The sequence below is a fragment of the Xenopus laevis genome, chromosome 3L (assembly GCF_017654675.1).
Source record: "Xenopus laevis strain J_2021 chromosome 3L, Xenopus_laevis_v10.1, whole genome shotgun sequence".
In the NCBI taxonomy this organism is placed as follows: Eukaryota; Metazoa; Chordata; class Amphibia; order Anura; family Pipidae; genus Xenopus; species Xenopus laevis.
The window spans coordinates 105897168-105919278 of record NC_054375.1 but is presented as its reverse complement, the minus strand read 5'-3'; the positions used below and the strand labels follow the sequence as shown (position 1 = coordinate 105919278).

The 22111-nt window shown below is 39.3% G+C and overlaps 1 protein-coding gene across 1 annotated transcript in view; it reads right to left on the bottom strand.

Annotated features, from left to right (window-relative positions):
• The window catches only part of prtg.L (protogenin L homeolog), a 92979-nt gene that overhangs the window by 7968 nt on the left and 62900 nt on the right, over nucleotides 1-22111 (bottom strand). Inside the window, exons 12-19 of the mRNA XM_018253055.2 lie at nucleotides 9398-9493; nucleotides 8528-8714; nucleotides 7267-7394; nucleotides 5352-5522; nucleotides 1856-2038; nucleotides 1255-1375; nucleotides 991-1141; nucleotides 61-162 (exon numbers count right to left, since the gene is read on the bottom strand). Coding sequence (XP_018108544.1) covers nucleotides 61-162; nucleotides 991-1141; nucleotides 1255-1375; nucleotides 1856-2038; nucleotides 5352-5522; nucleotides 7267-7394; nucleotides 8528-8714; nucleotides 9398-9493 — 1139 coding nt within the window. The remainder of the gene's footprint in view (nucleotides 1-60; nucleotides 163-990; nucleotides 1142-1254; nucleotides 1376-1855; nucleotides 2039-5351; nucleotides 5523-7266; nucleotides 7395-8527; nucleotides 8715-9397; nucleotides 9494-22111) is intronic.

Here is a 22111-nt window from a genome sequence, read left to right as displayed (position 1 = left end):
TAAATACAAGGAAGAAATATGTAACCCACCATAGTGTATTAATGCTGAATAGAAAGTTACCTGTTCAACATTGCCATTTTTATTGTGCTTGAAAAATGGCCATGACTTCTTGGTTTTGTTTTGGACTGGCCCACAGCCATTTATGATGAGATTCGAGCCACCCTGAAATAAACAGAATCTCTGTTTAGACAGTAATTAGCATTATCCTATCCACCACATATACAGTTCACAAGGTTTTCATGGAGTTATCTCTTTCACAATCTAGCTGACATACACATTTGATTAAATCAAATTAAAATCTTGAAAAAAATGCACATATGCTGAATTCTGGGCAGCCCTATTAAATAGTGTATGTTTTCCCTTTCAGAACATCTACAATCGTTATTAGAATACAATGAAAGCTGTTTTTTTCGCTGTTGAGTTAATACTTTAGAAAATATATTTGGTTGATGTATAATGGTGGCATAACCCAGGGCATGAAACAAATGTATTTTATTATAATAATCTTTTTTAAAATAGTTCTACGTGACCTGCTCTGCTAAAGCAGAAAGATACTAATCCACAAAAGGATAAAAGCAGAATCTCCTTTTATTTGCATGTTGATATCCACAGTTGTTAATGAGAGTTATTATGTGAATAAGCCCACTTATGATTGTCCCAGTTTCTTCAGGGCAGATCTAGAGTTTCTAGTGTATTCCACTTAACCACATTAAAGCTGTATATCTGTTCAAGGTTTAACTGGGATGTCAAGAGCTTTTAGCAGCAGATTGCTACCTGGTACAATGTTTTTTCCAAGACAATAAAACACACCGTTGATCATAAGCATAGGAGTTTTCACCCACTCTTAGAATGAGAAACAATGTATCTGGACAATAACTGAGTTTCATAAATAAAACTGTATTTTAGAGCATTTTTCTAATATAAAACATTATCAGAAAAATGGAAAAACAGCAAACCTCTATAAACAACATCTTCCTGGCAACACTTTACCTTTGCATCTATGAAGTGGTTAGATTCCACAGAAGGGATCAAGGGGTTGGCATTTCCCTCTGCTTGGTCTTGCCTATCAATAGAAGCGGATGCAGCTGCATGAGGTAGAAGGTTGGATTCTTGCTGAGCAATCTTAGCAATAGATGCTTTCCTGTATTTATAACAAGGCAAAAATAACATCTCAATATGACATTTTTTAAACAAACTACATTCACAGTTTTAGGGGAGATTAGAGAATCCCTACAGGACTGTAAAAATACTCACCTAGCTTTGCTTCGGTAAATCAAGATAAGGACACAAATCAGGATACAAGTCAATGCAATACACACCCCGACAACAATGCCAGTCATGGATTTCTGATCCAAATGGTAAAAACGAGAATAATCTGTAAAGAACATAAAAACATATTCACTCTAGAAAATTAGGCATTTACTGTACATTCTATAAATATTTAAATCAGGGCCCCATTTAGTAGTGGAGGACCTAGTGGTCCATTGCGATCCATATTATTATTATTATTATTATTATTAAGATAAAATTTATGGCCATTCAGCATCAGCTGATACTGTAGCTGGATGGGCTCTGCACCATCATGTCCCACTATAACTGTTGTCCAATAGAGTCCATTCTTCCAGAAGTTCTTGTGCTCATTGCTGCTACTGAAGCTGCTGTGCTGCCCATAAGAGATGAAAATGTGGCATGTTTTCAGCTGTTTTGTGCTCCAAGGGACATATATTTTACAAACCATATACATTATCTTGTAAATAATCTAAATGAAAAGTATATAGTACTGCAGGGAGAAATAGTAATATTAAAACTTATCTTGTATTATGAATTGCTGACTTAAACAACACTAAAAATTCACCTTCGCGATGCCCTGAATCTAACTGCTTTGACTTTGCGACTACTCGCAGGTTCTCCTTCGACTCCGCTACCAACTCAACAACATTAGAGAAGGGTCCCTCTCCAGCTTCATTAGCAGCCGAGATCTTGACAAGGTAAACGTTTCCAGGCAGCAGATTCTCTAACAATGCCATGGTCATTGTTCCTGCAATACAGACATGAATTCCTTTTCAGAAAAGATGATGGGTTTTATTGACAATACGTATAAAAGTTTGTTTCTCATTATACATGAAACCATTAAAAAGGTCCCCTCCATTGTTGAAGGGATTATTTGTGTAAAAGTAATACAAAATTAATGTAAGGGTTCTTTTATAAATATATAGTTATATAAATCTGTGTGCCATGCACACTGGAAATGACCCATGACGCCAACACTGTTGAAGAAAGAAAATAAGAAAGAATATATAAAGTTTTATAGGAGATGAGAACCAGCAAATTATTTTTCCTTTTTTGTATAATACCAACATATTCTGTGGCACTTTACAGAGATTATACATCATTATCTAATTCAAGTTCCTATCACATTAAAATATAACTGAATAAGAAAAAGGCCAGCCTTCCTTAGTTACACTATATAAAGATCAGCATCTTTAATCAACAATGTATCTATAGAGCACTCATTGACTCCGAATAGATTAATGTCACATAAACCAGGCTTTTTAGACTTTGTTTGGACCTCCATGTGTAATATGAACCTTAGTAGATATCATACAGTAGATTCATGGTAATTTAATATCTGGAACCATAATTCAAGCTGGAAAAAGAAGAAAAGGCACAGGATACAGAGCAGATAACTGTAGAATACAATGGTGCTTTACAGAGCTTATCTGCTATGTAACCTGTGTCATTTAGTCCTATTTCAATTTGAGTAGCTGCCCCCCATAGCTATGCAGCAGCTTTGTTTACATAGACTGTAGTAGTGTTTCTGAAACAAACACACAACGTTTACCAATGCAGGGCAACATTACATTATATTCTAATTACTTTGATACATTTTCATTTTTTGGTGCTACTATTCCTTTAAGGCATGGTGCTCCTTGGAATAAAATTAATGATTCATTTCCCAGAGATCCACATATCATCTTGCATCTGCCATGGGTACAGGCACAAACAGGTACAATTTTGCACCCAAGTTACCTGACAGTTAAGTCTCCATCTATGGAAAATGAGCCCTGTAATAGCTATTAGTGGTCTATTAGTGAGTCCAAAAAGCTTGGACATGAGTTAAAATGAAAAAGTATCAGGGAAAGAATATATAACTAAAGCATTTCAATGCACAGAGGGTACAAACAAAGTGTAGGGTCTTCACAGAAGCCATAGCACATTACAGCAGGCATCTAAATTTATACATGTAGCTTGTGGATTTTTAATTCTCACAATCTCCAAGGAGTTTTCACATTCTCCCCATGTGGGTTTCCCCTGGGTTCTCCCATTTCTTTCCTTACTCCAAAAACATACAGGCAGGTTAATTGCCTCCTAATGAAATTGTACATACTGTTTAATATGAATATGATTGGAACTTTCAACTGTAAGTTTCACTGGGGCTGAGGCTGAGGCCGATGTGAATGATGAACAAGATCTGTGGTATAAAACAAGTGTAGTATAAATATGTCAGTGCTCTGTGTATTAAAAATAATAATAATTTGAATAGAGTTTTAATGGAGTGACATTGCAATTCAACATATTTATGTAAATGATATGGGTGAAAACGCTCAGCTACTAAGTCCAAAATGCAAAGGCAGCTGACAAAAAAGTATTTGTCAGAAACCCCTCTGGTGCTAGAGCAGATACAAAAGCGATTGCAAGAGGTAATCAGAATTACATACTAACTATCCCTGTATAAGATCTCATTTTTGGTGAAGGAAGTGCTTTTCACAGCAGCTGTGTCTTGTCTGCTTTGACATGGTCTTTAGTAGAAATGTGGTTTGGTGTTATAAAGCTGTCATAGTGCTGGAAACTTCACAGACTTTCAGGCAATAAATACTGATCAAAACACCAGCACATAGACTGCAAGTCTGATTGACTTCCAAGGAAGTAGGATCTAAGACTAACCATGCAAACATTCTGTAAGCCTTTAAATTAATAACATAACATATGTCCAGAACACTGGAGAGTTTCATTAATCCATTAATTCATTAATGAAACCACTTATCCAGCATAAATGGGTCTTAACTACAATCCATCTAACTAATTTAAAGGTATTTAATGGAATACAGCATGATAAAAAAAAGATACAGCAAAAACCAAAAGATTAGATTGTGGTTTAGGTATAAGAGAAGTCTTTTTAATATACACCACTAAATATAAATACAAAACTTCTGTAAGTTTGCAAAAATAAGCAAACTAAAACAATAGAGCACTCTGTGGTACCGTTTCACAGCTCCTTCTTAAAGGAATTGTTCAGAATAAAAATAAAAACTGGGTAAATAGATAGGCTGAGCAAAATAAAAAATGTTTTCAATATAGTTAGCCAAAAATATAAGCTATAAAGGCTGGAGTGACTGGTTTTTTATTTTTACACTGAACTGTTCCTTTAAGATGCTTAGTACATAAACAAGTAGGGCCCATTTACTTAGCTCGAGTGAAGGAATAGAGGAAAAATAATTCGAATTTCTAATGGTCGAATATGGCTACTTCGACCATCGAATGGGCTACTTCGACCTTCGACTACGACCCTCGACTTCGAATCGAACGGTTCGAACTAAAAATCGTTCGACTATTCGACCATTCGATAGTCGAAGTACTGTCTCTTTAAAAAATTCTTCGACCCCCTAGTTCGCCACCTAAAACCTACCGAGGCCAATGTTAGCCTATGGGGAAGGTCCCCATAGGCTTCCTAACAATTTTCTGATCAAAGCAATAGCCTTCGATTGATGGATTAAAATCCTTCGAATCGTTCGATTCGAAGGATTTAATCGTTCGATCGAACGATTATTCCTTCGATCATAGGAATAGCGGTAAATCCTTCGACTTCGATAGTCGAAGGATTTTACTGAGACGTCAAATATGGAGGGTTAATTAACCCTCGATATTCGACCCTAGATAAATCTGCTACACAAGTACTTGTAACTTTTGGAACTTGTAGGTATTGCAGTTAGAAATATCTCCCATTATACCCTAAACCCCAGAAACTGTTTGTGGTTTTACAACAGCTGGAACAATAATGGAAGCCAATTCTGATCTGCAAGAATATTGATTAAGCTATTTCTTGTGAAAAGTGCTATGAAGAAAAGGCCAATGTAAGACATTTTCGCATTGCTTACGCAATAATATCATTGGCACATCTACAGTTAGTTGTTTTGGGTTCAAAGACATTTATTGCTTTTGTCCTATATGGGTGGAGTGTGAACAGACTGCTGAATTGATGCAGATACCCTACAAAATAATGAAGTATTGTATTCTGTATGAATGCATAGATTCACTGGCATACTGAAGAAGTTGGATGCAATGACATTTACCTTCTCTATGCATAATTTGCCACTCGCCAGCTATCCAGGACTTTCTAGATGTGTACATGATGGTATAATGGGTCACAACTGAATCCAGTTCTTCAGGGGCCTTCCAGGAGACCAAAGCAGTGTTTTCTTCTATCAACGTCACCTTTACTCCCACTGGCGGCCTTGGCGGGGCTAAAAAAAGTACAAGATAAAGGAATATTGATATTGATGGGCTTCCAATGAAAGATCAAATCATTACCCCAGTCTGTACAAATATCTTTCCATCTATTCCAGTAAGGCTGGACAACTAGGGTTGTCAAACTGGAGGACCATATTCCATATCTGGCCCTCCACGGGTTTTTATAGCCCATATAATGTCCATGTTATCTCTGTTTTAATGTAAATTACACAGGCAGTGCTGTATTCACGAGGGAAGCCACTGGTCTCTGTGCTCCAAAAGGGACTGTGTCTATTCACCGTTGGCGACAAACTGAAAATTTGGTTAATTACCCCAATAGTCATGCTAATGCTCTATTCATATAAAGATGATACATTTCTTTGTAAAAAAAAACTCCAGAAAAGTAGAATTTTTCTTCTAAACTGTTTCTCTTTAGCCACATTAAAGTATACAGTTATATTCACCTATGACTACTGCCTTAAAACATCAATGCAGCGTCTGTGATGAATAACTCTGTAGATAGCAACATGGCAGTTCCCCATCAAATATATAAGTACAAACAGGGCAGCCATCAGGGGGGAGAGTTGTAGGGGGCCCCGAGGGTAAGGGGGGTCTGGCCACACCACACTTACTTAATTAGCCGGGCCCCCACCTTTCTGAGAGCTGCTGACTTCAGGAAGGCATGGCCACCAATTTTATTATAATGTGTGGGGGGGGGCTGGCCACCAATTTTTTTTCTCATGTGGGGTCCTAGCCACCAATATTTTTTAATTAGGGGGTCCTGGCCACAAATGTTTTTTTATGGGGGGCCCTGATCACAAATATCTTTTTATTTTTTTATTAACGTGTGGGAACCCTAGCCACCAATATTTTTTTTGTTTTTTTACAGTGTGGTGGGGGGGCGGACCTGTGGGATGGGGAGGGCGGACCTGTAGGTGGGGCTTGCGGTGGGCGCAGTCCAGGGGGCCCAGGAAATTTTGTCATATGGGGCCCTATGATTTCTGATGGCGGTCCTGAGTACAAATAACCATAGCAAGGGGCATCTCATTGTGTGCACACAGTAACGCGTATTCTAAAACTTTACGTCCAATGCTTAACAAACGTTTTTTGGAGTTTTAAATGCAAGTGACCTCTAATTGCACAATAAGTGAGATAAAATTATTAAATGCATCGCTGAGGCTTTGCACTTCAATCTGTACTTGTGATCACAAAATAATCTTTTATTTGTTCATGCCAAGGCACAGTATAACCCTTAGCACTTCATGAAACAGCTGCTGGCAGTCTTAATGATCATTTTTAGCCTTTTACCAGTTTCCATTTAATGTTAAACTGTCTTTTTGGCATACTGTATGAAATAGTGCCTTTCAGCCAAGCGACGAAAATAATCTATTTATATATAATCCTCTGGGATACATATATTCAAAACCTAAAAAGCATAGGAATGTTAATAACCATCTGAGTCAGAGATGCATACATGTGATCATTTGGCACATGATGGGTTATATTTCAAACACAAAGCATAGAAATGACCCAGAAAGGCATCATTATAATTAATGCATCTATTCACACAGTCAGCTGCTCACTATACACAGAGAACACTTGGAAATTGCGGTCATAAAATCTGCCATGGGAGTTTGATGGCCTCACTTTGGCACTGCTAGATCCACTAAAACACCTTTGTTACTGCTATTTTACAAGGCCTTTGGGACATGTTGTATGCTACAAGTCTATATAATAAACTGCATTGATAAAATATACCATCAGGGAGGGTGGACTGGTAAACAACAGGGCTCCAGGGGCTTGACAAATGGTCCACATGAAGCCTCACAGCAAATTCATATTTGGTATTAGCTTCAAGATCCTGAAGTAAAATGTGAGATTCTGTCCTGCAATGGTGCAAAGTAAAACAGATAACGGTTATAATGCATTTACAGAACAATCACCGTATACAAAAGGTATGTCTTTTCGAATTTTAGAATAGTGTGTCACTTGTTTATAAGTATCATATAATTTATACAAGATATTTTTTTTTAAAAAAAAAACATTAAATGAGTGCAATATTTCGAAAATATGAACTATGATAAAGAAATAAACAGATGTTAAAAAATAGGGGCTAGCAGTGGGGCTTGGATGGGTGCTTATTACAGGTAGAGATAATTGGTTAGATTACACTGGTGAAGGCAAAATAAAATTAGTTTCAATAGAACAGTTTAAACCAGATCTAGAAACCTGTTATTAAACGTTGGAATTATTCTACTGTGCAAGTCTTTAATTTACCCTAAACTGCACCTCACCTAGATTTACCATTCGGTATCACACCATATTGTGTTCTAAATAAAGCTTATAATGACTTCACATCCACTGTAGGTGTCAGCTGACAGACAACAATTGTAAATGTAAATAAATGAGTAGCAATTAATTTGCATTGTCTGCAAAGATAAGCAATGCCTAATAACTTGCACTAGCACCGCTTTGCAAGTTAATTTATAGGCTTCCCCAGGAAGGAATTCCCCATAGACGCAAAGATTTTTCACTGATTTTAGTGCAATCCAACCAATCGGTCAAGTTATCGTAAGGTTAGTGGAAATCGAACAATCATGCATCTAATGATTTTTCATCCGACATCGGTCAGAAAATTGATCGGGCAGGTTAGAAATTTTTCACCGGTGACAGTGAAATCTATCTATTGTCCAGTTGCTTTAAGGGCCCGGCGGGCAGCTACCCTCAGTTTTTCTCGCTTCAACTAGACCACATTGCTTGAAATGGTCTTTTTAGTTGATGGACAAATAGTACATTTAAACGATCATTTCAAGATAAGCTTGGTCTTACAATAACGAAAAGATCTTTTAAAAATCTTAACATCTATGGCCAACTTTAGATACATGGCCAATTTAGAATTTATGCATATACACAGTATATTATGAAGAAATTAATATTTTCAGTATAAACTGTTTTCATGACTAAAACACAAAGGCTAAGAGTGGCAAAAGAGGCAGGCAATTTGCAGAATGGTACATACGTTTGCAGGTAAAGCACCAAGGAAGCATTCTGTAGGCCAACAGGATTGCAGCGGACAGTGTAGTTAATGGCCTTGGCAGAGGAGAAGGCTGGTCGCCCCCAGTGTAGGTAAATGGAAGAAGAGCTGTTTACTTTAGCATAGAGATGATGTGGCGGTGGTGGTGGTGGGTTCACGTGATCAGGAACAGCTACACAGACATAAAACAATAATTCAATTCTTCATTTACATACTGTACAAGCCAAAGGACAGAGATTGCTATGACACTTAACAGTTTGAACACAACATGCCAAAGAAGATGCCAGCGATGATTATAAATTAATCTAGTCAGATAGACCATTAAGAACATTTAGAGCATCACTCCATCTAATTTATAGAAATGTAACTGAGGCTTAAAACTAGCAGCCGTGCATTGGTTAGGATAGCCTTTAATGTGAAGCAAGTTCTTCTACAAATAGTATGATGGGAACATAGAGTCTAGCCAGTGAATGTTAAAAAGTCATTCTTGCCAGAGGTTGATTTTGTTAGAACATGTGACAGCAAACCTACTATGTACTGTATACAGTTTGTGCAAAAGGGTCACGATGATTACTATGACTGCCAGCAACTGTGGAATAAACAGCTATAGTACTGCATGAAGCGCCAGATGAGATTCTAGGAATGTTTAAGTATTAGACTGTTCATTTACAAAATGTTTTTAAAGAACATAATATAATGCCTGGGATATTTATACTGTTGCTAAAAGTAAAGTAACTTTGTTTATCGGTCCTTGACTTTTTCATCTCACACTGGATCTGCCTCAATAAGTGCATAGGGCATAGGACTAGAAGAATCTAATGACCTGACCTTGTACAAATACATAACATTACTTACACACACAGACTGGTGTGCTGACTGTTTGGTCTGCTTGGTAGCCTTCATCCATGTTGTTGTACGCCAGTAGTCTCACATGATATTTTTTTCTTGGATCTATAAAAATAATAACAGAGTTAAATGTAAGTCTACTTAATATAGTAGTAGTTGTTAACACCAGTCTGCCTTTTTAATCCTATCCAGTACATAATATAGTCAGAATATGACAAATTATATAATAAACCAGAATATTGCAGTATTTGAAATTACACCCCCAATAAGCCCAAAAAACACACAAAAATTTAAATGGCTCCTTATCTTAATCACCACAGGTAAAACCATAATTATGTAGGGATGTTGCCTTTTGCATTTTTGCACTACTACATGAAAAGTCAGTTTCACCCAGAGCTATTCACATTTTATGGTATTTTCAGGTATCAGGGAGTGAGATTTCTAAAAACTGACAAAATGCTCGTTCCATTGCTCAATGGCAGAATGGGCAGTTTTGCTCAAATCCCCACTACAATATAGAAGGGTGTCTCTACAATCATGTGCTATTAGCCCATAGCAGAGCAGTGGTAGCAACAAAGACACATACAAGTGCTATCAGTTCAGGCAGCTGTTGTCTTGTTACCTGCCCAAGAAAGACTGAAGCTTATCAGTCAGAGCACAAGTCACATGGCTGAGGGGGATTGGGCAAGGCTTGTCTCATTAAATTTTAAAAATTGAATATGAAAAAAATATGTTTGTTCTTTTAAAAAATGGATTCTCATAGTACAACTATTTGAGATTATGGTTCAACAAAAGTTATGAAGCCACATTTGTATAATATATTTTCTATTTTTATTTTTTTTTTAGTTTAAAAGTTATGTGCAACAATATATTATCAACATTGTTTCAGCTGATCAGACATGTGAACTGTCAAAATATATTGTTTGTAATACAATGCTGATACTCTACCTCCTTTATTCAATGTTGAAACACGTATACTTTACTATGAAAACCAATAAACAGAGATATGTTTAAAAAAAAAATGGATTCTCAGTAAATGATTCTTCTGGAGGAGCTTCTATAAATGGATGCGTTTAAATCTCTTTACTAATCTAGCATTTTTTGGCACGTCGGTGGACAGTATAAAACTCATGAAAAATACTGGAAGACATACAAATACCATACAAATTGTGCCCTGGTCAACTTCAAATTCAGTTGGCTATACATCATACGATCCCCCACATGCCCACCTAAGGTGAACTATATCCGGCTTTAATATGATTGTTGGCCCTAAGAATACAAGCCATCAAAGTGAGGACCACATCAACTGATGGGAAAATCAACTAGCTGACAATCAACATCTGACCGATTTTTGGCCAGATATCAGTCAGGTGGGCCCATCGGAGGTCTCCATACACAGGCAGGTAAACTGCTGAATCAGTCTAAAGTGCCCATCAACAGATTAAATCTGCCTATATATGGCCACCTTCAGCCTCCCAAGAAGAGACCAATTTACACAAATTACACCCTCCTCCCCTGCAGGACCCCAATACTGGCAACAGAACAGTGCAAGAGGTTCTGATGGTCACATTTAAATAGTCCATTTGTATGTATTTGCATTTTATTTAAATGTGGTTGATTCTTCTTCTTACCAAAGGGTTACTGTGACAATAAAGTTTGGTAATGAGCAAGAAAAGCAATTTCACTATTGCTCTAGCAATTTGATTAGGTTACTATTGTACTCCTTCCGCCTCCCATAGATCATGAATGAAGGCAGCTAAGGTGATCCATCATGCTGTCAAGTACTTATACAATGCGTCTTGCATGGAGAGGCCCTGCAAAGCAATTCTCTTGCCAAAATGGGGTAATCAGTTAAAGGGAGAGAAAACATTGACATATTCTATTTTTGCAGTGTACAGTCTCTGTTTAATGCACATATGAAACCTTTTTTATTTGCTATATAATGTACTAGTTGGAATACCTACACAGATACAGGTTTAATAAGAATTAATATGTAAACTACATAAATACTACAAGCCCCTCTATTCTCATGTATCTCTCACTCTATAAGCATTTGGATATTTGCATCCTAAACACAATTTTGCATATTGAGGCATACATTCTCTGGATATAGAGTATCTACACTATACCCAATGCTAATCTCACAGCAATATCATATACCTTATACTGTATTTTTAGCAACCAGATATATTATTTAGCACCTCAGAATGACACGTTGCATAACACATTGCATTCACAAATAATGAGTGTATTTGGTTGTATCACTGGTATGTACCAGCAACATAATTACTTCCACAGTCATATCTCTAGTGCTTTAGTGACCGTTACAACCATGGTTTCATACATCGATAATGGTGTTATAAGCTAACAGAGGCAAAGTGGGGACTTGAACCTAAAAATTCAGAAGACATTTGTGGCGCTGAAAGGAATAGATAGCTGTTTATTTAAGTAAAGGAAAAGGAAAGCCATATCTCCGCATGAATTTAACTTTGTAATTTATTGTTCTACTCGCCTTTAAGAAAAATAATAGCTAACACATTGGGGGTTGGCCAATCTACTAGGCACCGCCAGTGATTAGAATTGCTAACCTCAGACAGTGGGCTGGTGCTCCTCCTTGTTGAAAACTGCAAATGCTTGGGGTACTATTGCAGCTATCACTGGAAGCCAGATGGTGGTGTGACACTCCCAGCAATGCTCTGCTTCAATAAAAACTGTACCGACATAGGATACTGTTCTATCCTAGGTTTGTACAGTTTTTATTGAAGCAGAACTTGCCCTTGTCTGTGGTTATAATTTCTAATCATCACTAGGAGTCCTAACAAATCATTGAAAGCAAGATGGTGGAACAACACTCCCTATAACACTAAACCAGCTCAGCCCAGTTTTCAACAAAGTGGACCACCACCCTGCGATCTGAGGTTTGCAATTATAATCATCACTAGGGGGTGCCTAACGAGCTGGAACTTCCCCAATAACTAAGCCTTTCTCTTGTCCTTTAATTAATATTGGTTGCTAAGAGATCTGTGACCCCTAGCAAGGATCCCCATAAGTATGTGAAGCATTGGTGAAAACACCAGGGATTGGAAGTTCTGAGCAATTTCTTAGTGGGCTTCCCACTCACTGCATGCTGACTTAGAGAAAGCAGAGTTCCATTCAACCATTAGAAAGTAGTGACCTTTGACAAGTCAAGACCTCTGTGCCTCTGGCATCAGTAACTTAGAATATAAGTGCTATACCATGCTTAGTAGTAAAACAATACACCATGGTCTCGACATTGCTTGTCCCTGTTCAAACTTTAAAAAAGTATTTAAAAAAACAATTACTTAAAAGCATAAGGGTCTGCATGCAAGTACCTATTTTGTTATCATTTTCTGATACATGTTGAGGGATTAGTTATAGTGATATGTTGCTTGCCTATACTACTTAACTTAATAAAACAATTTAAAGGGCATGTAAACACAAAAATGTAATCAGTGAACAGCCAGCATGAATGTGAATTGTGTGTGTGGGTGTGTGTGGGGGGGTGTTGGAGGGGGTATGAAGGCATTTCCAGGAGATTAGTTGCCCGCAGTACCGAAGATTTATCATTTGTCGACTAATCTCACTGTGTGCCAACACCCTAAATCACACAAATTTCCTTCTCATCCTTAAACCACTCTGACCCCTCCCTCAGGAATTTGCTTTGGCTGTTGGCTACTGAGCATGCTCAGTTCTTCTCAGCTCAGATTACTAAACACATCCTCCAATCTAACAGCCAAAGAAGAGATAGCATTGCTGGTTCCCATAGAAATTCTAGCTGTCTAATCCTATTTTTTTTGTCCTAACCACCTCTCCTGAGCTCAGTTTAACCAAACCCAGCAAAACCTTTAATAAAAGTATGTTGTGCCTGTGTATGAACTTTACAGCATACATGTCCTGTTTGCAGATGTCAATGTTGCTGATGATGTGCCAGAGGGAAAATAGCCGCCAGGTGAAGCTGCTATTTGTTTTAGGAAAATGTGATGGTGCTGGCAAATGAAGGGGGTATATGCAGTACAAATGATGTGGCTTGGGTGGGGAAGATATGCCCAACTTATATACATGGTAGGAAAATGTACGCTTTATATGTTATTTGCAACTACACTTTTTATTGAGTTCCCCAGCAAAGATAGGTCTGTTAATCAGCTGTCTTGTCTTACATTGTTTTAACAATCTGAGCCACCAGGTCAGAGAATAGAAATGGACACACAAGCACTGTTTTCAATAGCTATACATATACAAATTAAACTATAGAAAAATTGTAATTAGAATTATGCTTTCTTTTTATTACATTAACATTCCCCTTAATGTGTCACACAGACACAAAAATCTGTATAATAAAAGTCCCTTTCAAATTAAACATGAAATCTGATTTCTATTTTTTATTAAAGCATTCATAGCTGTTATAAACTCATTTAAAAATCTCAGCGGTCAATCAAATTTTGCCTGCCCCTCGTCTATGCCTTAGGGCAGACAATTACTTTCACTTTCCATTCAGCACTTCCTAGAAGTCACTGCTCTCCCGACATTCCCCCATTCTCTTCATTGTTTAATTATGTAGCATGGGGATGGACATCGGGTCCTCCATTCTAGTGCTCAAACAAGATTCTGAGATGATACAAGACTTGCCTTAATAACAGTGTTCTCAATGGCTCTGCCCGTTTGCTATAATCATGAATTCCCAGACTGAAGGAAACAAGATTCAAATAATTTATACAGTGTAATTAAAGTTCATTTTGCTTGACTAATGTGATAAAATAGGATTTTGAATATTTTTTTTGGGTGACGGGTCCCCTTTAAGCTAAATTGACTAAATACGATTTATATAATCCTTTGAATGAGAACCACACAATACAAACTTTACTAAGCAGGACTTTGCTGGCAGCTAGTTGGCCTCTGTACTCTATAAGTATCACACCTGCCTTTTGAAATATATTATGGAAAATATTTTGTTCATCATCTACAAGGTCCTTGTTTTAGGGTCAGACAAATCAATTCTCATTACTCTTTTCCAACAGAATGGGTCATCGTTACCCCAGGTGTAGTCTTCCCTGAGAAGGAGAGATAGCAGTGGAGCTGTCAGTCCCTTGGTACTGGCTTGCGCCCCGGCAAGAGGTCGCGGCGTGTGTGCGCACCGGCGCGGTTGCGTCGAGTTGTGCGCGCGTGCGTGGACGGAGGTTCGCGGGCGCGCGCACGTCTTTGACGCGCACGTTTTTTGACGCGCGCGCACGTTTTTGACGCATGCGCACGGTGCGTAAAAGGACGCCGAGGCCTGCAAGTCACTGCGAAGTGATCTTGCCTCTGACACTAAGCGTTTTTGAATTCCACATTGCTGATCCACTGGTTTCCTGATTATTGGCCTGTTTTTGACTCTTCTCTTGGATTTCCCCTGGTACCGCTGATTCCGTTCCTGACCTACGCCTGGCTTTGACTACGTTTCCGCTTATCCCTGTTTGGCTACCTCGACTAGACTTTTTACAAGTGCCTATCCAACATCTATTACCGGCACCTCTGTTACTCTCCATCTGGACTTATTCCTGTCTCCACCCAGGCTCTAAGTTCCAGTGAGAGGCATAGGGGAGGCTATTATTTCGTCGGACCCATTACGGAGCCTGATAGTATCACTTCGCCAATATGGAGTCTGGCGGTGATCAAGCCTCTCAGCCTTTTGATGCCCTCGTTCAGCAAATCACATCTCTTACTAAAGCAGTACGGGACCTGCAAGGAGGTTATCAACAGATCCAGATTCAACTTCATGATCTTACTCCTCCTGTTAATCCTCCTCCACCTCCGGTGTCCCAAGCTCCAACCCAACCTACCGCTTCCGCTCCTGTTTATTCCGAACCTAAGGTGGCGCTACCAGAAAAGTTTTCCGGAGATAGACAACTTTTTCGTGCATTCTTCCATGGTTGTCGACTAGTATTCTCCCTGAAACCACAGACCTATGCCTCCGAACAATTCAAGGTTGGAGTAATTATTTCCTTACTGTCTGGGGAACCACAAGCTTGGGCACACCGTCTGATGGAGAGCCAAAGTCCACTCCTGAATGACTCTGATACTTTCTTCCAGGCCTTAGGTCAAATTTATGATGACCCCAGACGCGACGTTTCTGCTGAGGCCGCCATTCGTGTCTTACGCCAAGAAAGACGGCCGGTAGAGGACTATATTTCTGATTTCCGCAGATATGCAGCAGACACAGAGTGGAATGACAAGGCTTTGAGACATCAATTTCGTCTTGGACTCTCTGATGCCTTAAGAGATGAACTGTCTCGTGTTGCAATGCCCACCGATTTGGAAGGCCTTATTGATCTAGTAATCCAGATGGATCAACGCCTGAGAGAAAGACGTGCTGAAAGGTCTTCTTCCTGGCTTCTTCCCAAGGCTCCTTTGCTCCCTCGCCTTTCTGCCTCTTCTCATCTTGTGGAGTCGGGTGAACCTATGCAAATCGGTCTTCTAAGGTCTGCTATCTCTCCTGAAGAAAGACTTCGCAGACGCCAACTGAACCTCTGCCTGTATTGCGGGTTGTCTGGTCATTTTCTGAAGGACTGTCCCACTCGTCCTTCTGGTAAAGCTGGACTGTCTTTTTTATCTGTTAGTACTTCGTCCAGAGGATTCTCACCCTTAACTCTTTCCATTTCTCTACAGTGGCTCGAAAGAAGAGTTAAAGCATCGGCCATCGTTGACTCTGGGGCGTGTGACTGCTTCATTGATTCTGAGTTTGTTAAGACTTACGTTATCCCTATTCGTCTCAAACAAGAGCCCTTCTCTGTAAGGACAGCCGATGGTTCATCGCTCTCTTCCGGGCCTGTGACGCATGAGACGATCCCTTTGAAGGTTATGATAAACTCCTGCCATTCAGAGTCTATTGTTTTCAATGTGATTTTTTCTCCCCTTTTCCCTGTTATTTTTGGCTTACCTTGGTTAAAACGTCACAATCCTTTAATAAATTGGTGCACTGGTACCCTGCAATTCGACTCCGAAGTCAGTATTTCTCATTCAGTTACAGAAAATAAAGAGGTTTCCATGGCTCTGTGTCCCTCCTCTGACGATCGTTTAACAAAAATACCATACTTTTTACACGAATTCTTGGATGTCTTTGATGAGAAGGGAGCTGACAAACTTCCCCCTCACCGTGTTTACGATTGTCCTGTCGACCTTTTACCTGGAGCAGCCATTCCTTTTGGGCGAATTTACCCTCTTTCGGAACCTGAACTGTCTGTATTAGAGAACTATATCGACGATAATTTAAAGAAGGGTTTTATTCGTCCTTCCACTTCACCAGCTGGGGCAGGCATATTCTTTGTCGAAAAGAAGGACCACTCTTTACGACCATGTATTGATTATAGGCAATTGAATCATATAACTGTCAAGAATCGTTACCCTCTTCCTCTTATTCATGAACTTTTCCAGAGTCTTCGAGGGGCAAAGATATTTTCAAAACTTGACCTACGAGGTGCTTATAATTTGGTGAGGATCCGAGAGGGCGATGAATGGAAGACAGCTTTTAGATCCCGCTATGGACATTTTGAATATTTAGTCATGCCGTTTGGCCTATGCAACGCCCCCGCAACTTTTCAGCATTTCGTCAATGATATTTTTAGAGACATCCTCGATCAATTCGTTATCGTTTATTTGGACGACATACTTATCTTCTCCACATCCTATGAAGAACATGTTACACACATGAAGAGAGTTTTCAATAGGCTCCGTACTCATGGTCTCTTTGCTAAGCTAGAGAAATGTGAGTTTAATAAATCTTCCATCGAATTTTTGGGTTTCATCATTTCCGATCAAGGGATATGCATGGATAAGAAGAAGGTTTCTACAATTCTGGAATGGCCAGTTCCTGATAATCGTAAAGCTGTTCAGAGATTTGTTGGTTTCGCCAATTTCTACAGAAAATTTATTAAAGACTTTTCCAAGATCATCGCCCCCATCACAGATTTGACCAGTTCTTCTAAACCCTTTGTCTGGACTCCTCAGGCTCAATCTGCATTTCAGAAACTTAAAGAGTTATTCGTCTCTGCACAGATTCTTAAACACCCAAATCCAACTTTGCCGTTTGTCCTTGAAGTTGATGCCTCTGAGGTTGCAGTCGGTGCCATTCTTTCTCAAAGGTTTGGAGCCCAAGGTTCTCTTTTTCCTGTAGCTTTTTTTTCTAAAAAGCTCTCATATTCAGAAAAGAACTATGACGTTTCCGACAGGGAACTCCTTGCAATTAAAGCTGCATTTGAAGAATGGAGACATTTGTTGGAGGGGGCTTTACATCCTATTTTAATTTTTTCTGATCATAAGAATTTAGAATACTTACGTACAGCTAAACGTCTCAAGCCTCGACAGGCTAGGTGGGCTTTATTCTTCTCCCGTTTTAACTTCCATATTACCTATAGACCAGGAGCAAAGAATGGTAAAGCCGATGCTCTTTCCCGTATATTTTCTGAAGATGATAAAATTCCTGAACAGATCCATACCATTCTCCAACCTCAGAACTTCCTTTTATTACAGTCTGAACTTATGTCCAGAGTTAAAGAAGCTTCTTTTTCCACTAATATCTCCCCAAATCTGGAACCAAAGGATGGTTTTTTTTTTTTCAAGAATAAAATTTTTGTCCCTGAGACACTTCGTGTGGACGTTCTTCAGTTTGTTCATAGTCATCCTCTGTCTGGACATTTAGGTACAAAAAAGACTATTAATTTAGCCAAAAGACTTTTTTTCTGGCCCAGGATGAGTAAGGACTGTAGGCTGTTTGTCAGTTCTTGTGAGACGTGTGCTCGTTTTAAATCTTCTCATTGTCGACCCATGGGGCTTCTTCATCCGTTACCAGTCCCTGACAGGTTTTGGGGATCACTTTCAGTGGATTTTATTGTGGAATTACCTCCTTCTCAAGGCTTTAATACAATCTTTGTTGTGGTCGATCGTCTATCCAAGATGGCACACTTCATTCCCATGATTGGTACTCCTTCGGCTGCTTCTACTGCTGAGGTCTTTATTAAAGAGGTTATCAGACTACATGGGGTTCCGGATGAGATTGTTTCCGACAGAGGGGTACAATTTACGTCCAAGTTCTGGAAAGCACTCTGCCAGTCTCTGAAGATTAAACTTCTTTTTTCCACAGCCTTTCACCCTGAAACTAACGGACAAACAGAAAGAACGAATCAAACCCTTGAACAATATCTTCGTTGTTTCACTTCCTTCCTACAAGATGATTGGCATCAACTTCTCCCATTTGCCGAATTCTCTTACAATAACTCCGTGCACTCATCAACTAAGGAGACGCCTTTTTTCGCCAATTATGGTTTTCATCCTCAAGTTTTACCTAACCTTCCTAGAGAGGTGACACTGCCCGTACTTCAAGACCGACTTACATTTTTGTCCAGTAACCTTCAAAAGATCCGACAAGCTATGACTGTGTCACAAAGAAATTATAAATTTTTTGCCGACAAGAAGAGAAGAGGGAGTCCGGGTTTTAAAGTGGGGGAACAAGTGTGGTTATCCACCCAACATGTTAAATTAGACTGTCCTTCCAAGAAGTTGGGGCAAAAATTTCTTGGTCCGTTCCCCATCATGCAACAAATCAATAATGTGGCTTTTAAGCTGAAGTTACCTGCATCTTTCAAGATCCACCCAGTATTTCATGTATCTCTTCTCAAACCGGTTGTCAAGAACACGTTTCCTGGTCGTTCTTCTTCTCCTCCAATACCAGTAACCATTCAAGGAGTTGAAGAATTCGAAGTAGGTGCAATTTTGGATTCCAGGTATCACAGAGGTCAGTTACAATATCTAATACATTGGAAGGGTTATTCTCCTGAAGAGAGGTCTTGGGAACCAGCAAACAATGTTCATTCTCCTCGGTTTATTAAAATGTTTCACAAACGCTATCCTGCTAAGCCTGGGCCCGTCCAGAGGCCGCGCCTCGGGGGGGGGCAATGTCAGTCCCTTGGTACTGGCTTGCGCCCCGGCAAGAGGTCGCGGCGTGTGTGCGCACCGGCGCGGTTGCGTCGAGTTGTGCGCGCGTGCGTGGACGGAGGTTCGCGGGCGCGCGCACGTCTTTGACGCGCACGTTTTGACGCGCGCGCACGTTTTTGACGCGCGCGCACGTTTTTGACGCATGCGCACGGTGCGTAAAAGGACGCCGAGGCCTGCAAGTCACTGCGAAGTGATCTTGCCTCTGACACTAAGCGTTTTTGAATTCCACATTGCTGATCCACTGGTTTCCTGATTATTGGCCTGTTTTTGACTCTTCTCTTGGATTTCCCCTGGTACCGCTGATTCCGTTCCTGACCTACGCCTGGCTTTGACTACGTTTCCGCTTATCCCTGTTTGGCTACCTCGACTAGACTTTTTACAAGTGCCTATCCAACATCTATTACCGGCACCTCTGTTACTCTCCATCTGGACTTATTCCTGTCTCCACCCAGGCTCTAAGTTCCAGTGAGAGGCATAGGGGAGGCTATTATTTCGTCGGACCCATTACGGAGCCTGATAGGAGCTCTGCTTAGAGATCATTGATAGAATAGGCTAGATGGTTCGAAGCACGCAGCTCATTTCAAATTGAGGACGACAGCTGAAGATAATTGAACAGAACACCAAATGCCACATATTTTTAAGCTATTCCCTTGGGCAGGTAGCAGACTCTCAGTACAGTACTCAGGATGACAACTAAAATGATTTATAATAAGCACAAATGTAGTTCCCCATACCCCTAACCCTCAGGAGTGTTAATTGGTCAAACGTGATTAATCTGTAAATGCTACATACCAGATCACATCTAGCTGGTTTCACACAGTTATACATGTGGGTCAGTTGTTTACACAAACTAACCAAGACCTGTTACATGTTTGGCTCTAAATAATCCAATTTATGATTGGAACCTTCTCAGAATTGTAAACCTCATAATTTGACATATTGGAAAATGACTAGTGATCTGCCTATTAAGTCATTAAATTGCCCAGAGGTGTCCAGCATAAGGAGGGAGAGTTATCAAAATTCATACATGTTTCTTGAATTTTCCTCTTGACTGTAATTTATGTATTTATTTTATATGGTTTGAGTTATCTTACCCTTAAGTTACTCTTACCTTAAACAGCTGAATGGATATAGCATACAGCAGTCATACGAAATCTAAAGGTACTTCTAGAAAGGGTAAGCAGAAATAAAGATGGTTGCTTTTTCCCTTTCTTCATGAATATATTACTAGTAGGTAACACTGCACATGCACAAGTAGAAGGAATTTACCAATTAAAAAAACGCTAGGTTTATATTTGTAGTATCTAAGAGAAATGGGTATGCTGTATTAGTAAGAAAGCCATGTATTTTCACAGCATATGTCAGCTTCTGAATTTTTTTTCTGTACCCCACATAGGCTAATTTACTAACAAGTGGTATAGTTTGCCTGGACGCAGGAACATTAGGGTTAGGATGCATCCAGGTTTAATGCATTGACAATACAATGCATTACCCCACCAAACATAGTTCACCTCCTGCCAATCGGATTCCTAGCTGCACCAGGACTCAAACTTTAAGGACATAGCTTGCAGGCATGATAGAAGATGCCTGCACCACAGTCTCGAAATTACAGAAGATATAGTCACAAGCAGGTTTTTGTTTTTTTCCTTTTTCTATTTAGGTGTCAGAATAGTTTGGACGGGCTCAGCCTCCCCTAGCCTTATTGAAAATCCACCCATGCCCTACATGTTTCCAAAGTCTCAAATATTAACCCTACCTAAGAATAGATGCATTTGTTTTCAAACATAACCATAAAGATTCAATATTTCTTCTGTGATGTAAGAGCCATGAACACAGATTCATAAATAATGATAAACCTGCTCCATAATTCATATATTGTCTTTATACGTTTCTGCAGAGGAAAATATAAAGGGTTTGCATTGAACTGACTACAGCAATTGTTACCCAATTGCATAGAAGAGATTTTTATTTGTTTTATTGCACCTATTACTTAATCTGTGATAATACAATTTACAGTGATAATGAATTGTTTTAAAAACAATGCAGTCACCGTGAGCCATAAATGAGCATTTTCAGCGAGCTGCTTACATTTCTAACGCAAGTATCATTTTGCCTGGAGCTTCTAAGTATTGTTCCTGTTACAGAGAATGGCTTACAGCTGTTCATACAAATGGAACAGGCAACTCAACTCACGCATCCTGTGCTATAGATGTTCTGAGAAACCAACATACCATAATGCAACGTGCTCTTGTCATTTTCCTGCAATGTAAGTGTTTACAGTCAAAATATTGACTATACCTGTAAAAAGCCCCCCTAAATACCGGGTTTCTGACTATAACCTGTCAGGCTTTCATTGACCATGAAGCACTATATTAAACCCCATAAATACCGGGTTGGCGACTATTACCTGTCAGACTTTAAAATGCATTTCCCCAAAATTTTAACATTTTTGGGACTCTAAAAGTGCCACTTGATTCTCAACTTTTTTTTAAAAAAAAATTTGAATAACCTTTTGTTTAGGAGAAGTTTATGAGCAGCATACAGATTTGTGCTCTAGCAAGCATGACTTCTTACCTCTTTGATTCAGAATTTGTAAATGTGCATTGGTTTTGCTTTGCTTTCCCATTACACTCAATTGCATGCATATGCTGTCCTTTATACCCTATGTTCCCTTATACCAGCGAGAGGTGATATTTACCAATAATGTGGCAAATGCATCAAGCAGTGCCAGCATTAGTA